Consider the following 3208-nt stretch of genomic DNA (forward strand, 5'->3'; position numbering starts at 1 on the left):
TTTTTTAATAAGTTTTTTGCATGCTTTGGTTTTTGTGTGAAAGTTAAAATCCTTTGAAATTTTTACAGTGTAGATACGATGTAACATAATATTGGTGTCAACTTAGCACCACTCACTAATTGCAGAAAATACTTTTTACATCGGGTCTGAGTCTGATGTAAAGTCCGACGATGTAATACGTCAGAGATATTTTCGCCTTATTTATGGTTATGCCACCATGTATTGGAATTTTATTTTTGATTTATTTTTTTCATCAGCTCCATTAAATGTCTGATGTAAAATTTTTAAATTAAATTTTTTCACATCAATTTATTATAAAATCTAATGTAAAATTTTTTCACATATATTTCTCACATCAGTTATCTTTATATTTGATGTAAAATCTTGTAACCAAATGTAATATTTTTAGTAGTGACTCATCAATCATATCCAATAATAGGAGTTCAGGGGGCTGGCAAAAGTCTATTATTATCTATAAATCCAAAATACAAATAGTACTCTGAGAACCAAAAACAGTGAAAGCCACATTACAAGTGATTATTGCAAGATTAATACAATATATAATCCAAAAGCCTTACTAATCAATTATTGAGATAATGAGATGTGATGCTGTTTCAAACACTGGTAACAAGCACTTGAATTTTTTCATCAGCTAACTTAGTAATTGCAGAGTTTTGAGCATGCTTCACTGGGTATGCAGGGAACATTGCGATGCCACACTTGCCTCCTCTGTTGTATCTATAATTACGCTCTATCTTGAAGTAACCATTTTCACCCCAGTTAGTGCCCCATGAGTTTCTCACCAACCAATAATCTATACCATTTTCAGAACCATATCCAACAACCACCACACCATGATCTAAGCTTGTCCCACAATTACCACTAAATACACCCTGAAAATAATAATATTAAACCCTATAATTTATTAGCATGAAATTTTAAGTTAATTGTGAATGACTTTGATTATGAATAAGCTTACAGATTGATAGAGCTGCAAAGCCCTTCCAGAAGCCTCAAAAGCAACGGTGACAGGTTGATGAGCCATAGCTTTCTTTAATGCATTTTCATTATATCTTGTAACATTCTCATATCCATCAATACTCACTACCTTGGTATTTTTCTGCATCATATTATTAGGAAAAACAATTAATAATTCCAGTGGCGGATCCAGAAAATTTGTTTAATGGGGGCAAAAATTAAGAGATATTTTTAATAAAAAAATAAATATAATTATTAAATTCTATAAGTCAATGGAAAAAACAATGTCTACGTTGAACGAGTTAAAGAATGATTATTAAAAAGATTGATTTTTAAATAAATTTTTTAATTAAAATTATGCTATAAATGTTACAATGTATTTCAATTTATCAAAAAATTTAATAAATTTAATAAGTTGGTGATTTATATAAATATATTATTTTTCACCTCCCTAAAATAATATATTTAAATATATTATTTTTCACAATAAAGTTGATACCACCTATTAAAATAAATTTATATTAGACTATATAAAGGGACTAAAACTTAACACACAATTTATTTGATCAAAATGATAATAAGAACTTAGAAGAAAATAACTAAATCCTTATTTGGTAATTGATAATAAAAAATTGGTTACTTAAGAATATTTTGTTTATTAAAACTAAATAAAATAGGAGATATAATGCGAGATTAGGCAAAACGTAGAAATAGTATCGGGACAAGAAATTTCAATTTTTATATAATGAGAGAAATACTATATGTAATGTTTAATGGCAAGAAAAAATTGGTGGGGGCATCAGCCCCCATAGGCTTGTATGTACATCCGCCACTGAATAATTATATATATATATATATATATATATATATATATATATATATATATATATATATATATATATATATATATATATATATATATATATATATATATATATATATATATATATATATACCCTTGGAATTATACTTAACAAAATGAAAATAGACACTTACTTTTGCTTGATCACATTTGCCTTCACGTTCTTGGTTTGGATAGTCTTCCTCTGAGTCAAGACCACCATTTTCAATGATGAACTCGAAGGCATGGCCCATGAAACCACCTTTGCACCCTTTATTAAATTTTCTATCACAGTCCACAAGCTCTTGTACAGACAGATTCACAAACTTCCCTGTCACTATCTTGTTAATCGCTTCCATTGCTGCTACTACGGAATACGCCCAACAAGCTCCTGCATCACCATGAAATAATAAAATGAAGCAGATGAAACTGATTAATTCAAAGTTTAATCAAATCAGAAGCAAACTTACCACAACTTCCTTGCTTTTTGATAGGACCAAAAGCCCATCTCCAATCAACAGACGCAGGCAATATCTCACTATCATCTATCTTATAAGCATATCGTTCACTGCTGATGATCTTATTTTTAATACTACTAGTCCTCGTGCAAAAATTCATACGATATTCTTCATTAGTGATATCTGCAAACTCGTTCAACCCAACTCTATAACTGTGATTTTGAGCATTGTGCTCATCAATGAATTTTAAATTATCCTTAAATATTTGAAATCTTTGTTCTTTCTCTCCTAATCCGTTGTACACTTTATGGTGTTTTACCAACCATTTCTCGTACAAGGTCATAACGTCCTCGTTACTACGTCCACTTGACAGGTCCAATGCTAATGACAAAGTGATCAAAGAAAATAAGATCAAAGAGTGTAGTATCGATGCCATGATTGGTGTTTGGTTAAGGAGGGAAAGGATGGGTTAGGCTTTCAACTAGTTGGATAGCTTTGGTGTGAAGAAGATTAGGTGTGAGTATAGGTTTTTATAGAGAGGATATATTGTTTAATATTTGATGAAAGAAAATAAATTATTTAGGCAAGTGCTGAGTAATACAATTATATGAAGTCACACCATGCGATCTTTGAGTTGATAACTTTTTTCTAAAATAAAAAATATTCACACGTAAACCAAATAGTCACACCATGCGATCTCTGAGTTAATAACCATACGATTTAAAATCAATGTCTTGATTTACATTGGTGTGATATGTATTTAAATCAGAATCTATGTATTAATTATTATTTTTTAAAATTTGAGTGAAATCTAAGACATTGATTTTAAATCGTATGGTTATTATTAAAAGTTCACAGTTCTCATAATAGCCAAAGTTCTCATTTGATACGTCTCATATATATATATATATATATATATATATATATATAT

At 29.2% G+C, this 3208-nt stretch overlaps 1 protein-coding gene across 1 annotated transcript; it reads right to left on the bottom strand.

Annotated features, from left to right (window-relative positions):
- Nucleotides 1-527: 527 nt before the first annotated feature.
- Nucleotides 528-2753, bottom strand: LOC131639244 (cysteine proteinase mucunain-like). The gene is made up of 4 exons (XM_058909742.1): nucleotides 2290-2753; nucleotides 1975-2210; nucleotides 980-1120; nucleotides 528-893 (listed from the first exon to the last, which is right to left on the bottom strand). The coding sequence occupies exons 1-4, from the start codon at nucleotides 2711-2713 to the stop codon at nucleotides 615-617; spliced, it is 1080 nt and encodes a 359-aa protein (XP_058765725.1). The 5' UTR covers nucleotides 2714-2753; the 3' UTR covers nucleotides 528-614.
- Nucleotides 2754-3208: the final 455 nt, after the last annotated feature.

This window comes from Vicia villosa, linkage group LG1 (assembly GCF_029867415.1).
Source record: "Vicia villosa cultivar HV-30 ecotype Madison, WI linkage group LG1, Vvil1.0, whole genome shotgun sequence".
NCBI lineage: Eukaryota > Viridiplantae > Streptophyta > Magnoliopsida > Fabales > Fabaceae > Vicia > Vicia villosa.

Bases quoted from the DNA above. Each gene is read 5' to 3' on its own strand.
- LOC131639244 (XM_058909742.1), bottom strand. From the start codon at position 2,713: ATGGCATCGATACTACACTCTTTGATCTTATTTTCTTTGATCACTTTG. The intron at 2,211-2,289 runs GTAAGTTTGCTT...ATGGTGATGCAG, and splicing joins CAAAAAGCAAGGAAGTTGTG to GAGCTTGTTGGGCGTATTCC. The intron at 894-979 runs GTAAGCTTATTC...TATTATTTTCAG, and splicing joins CTTTGCAGCTCTATCAATCT to GGTGTATTTAGTGGTAATTG.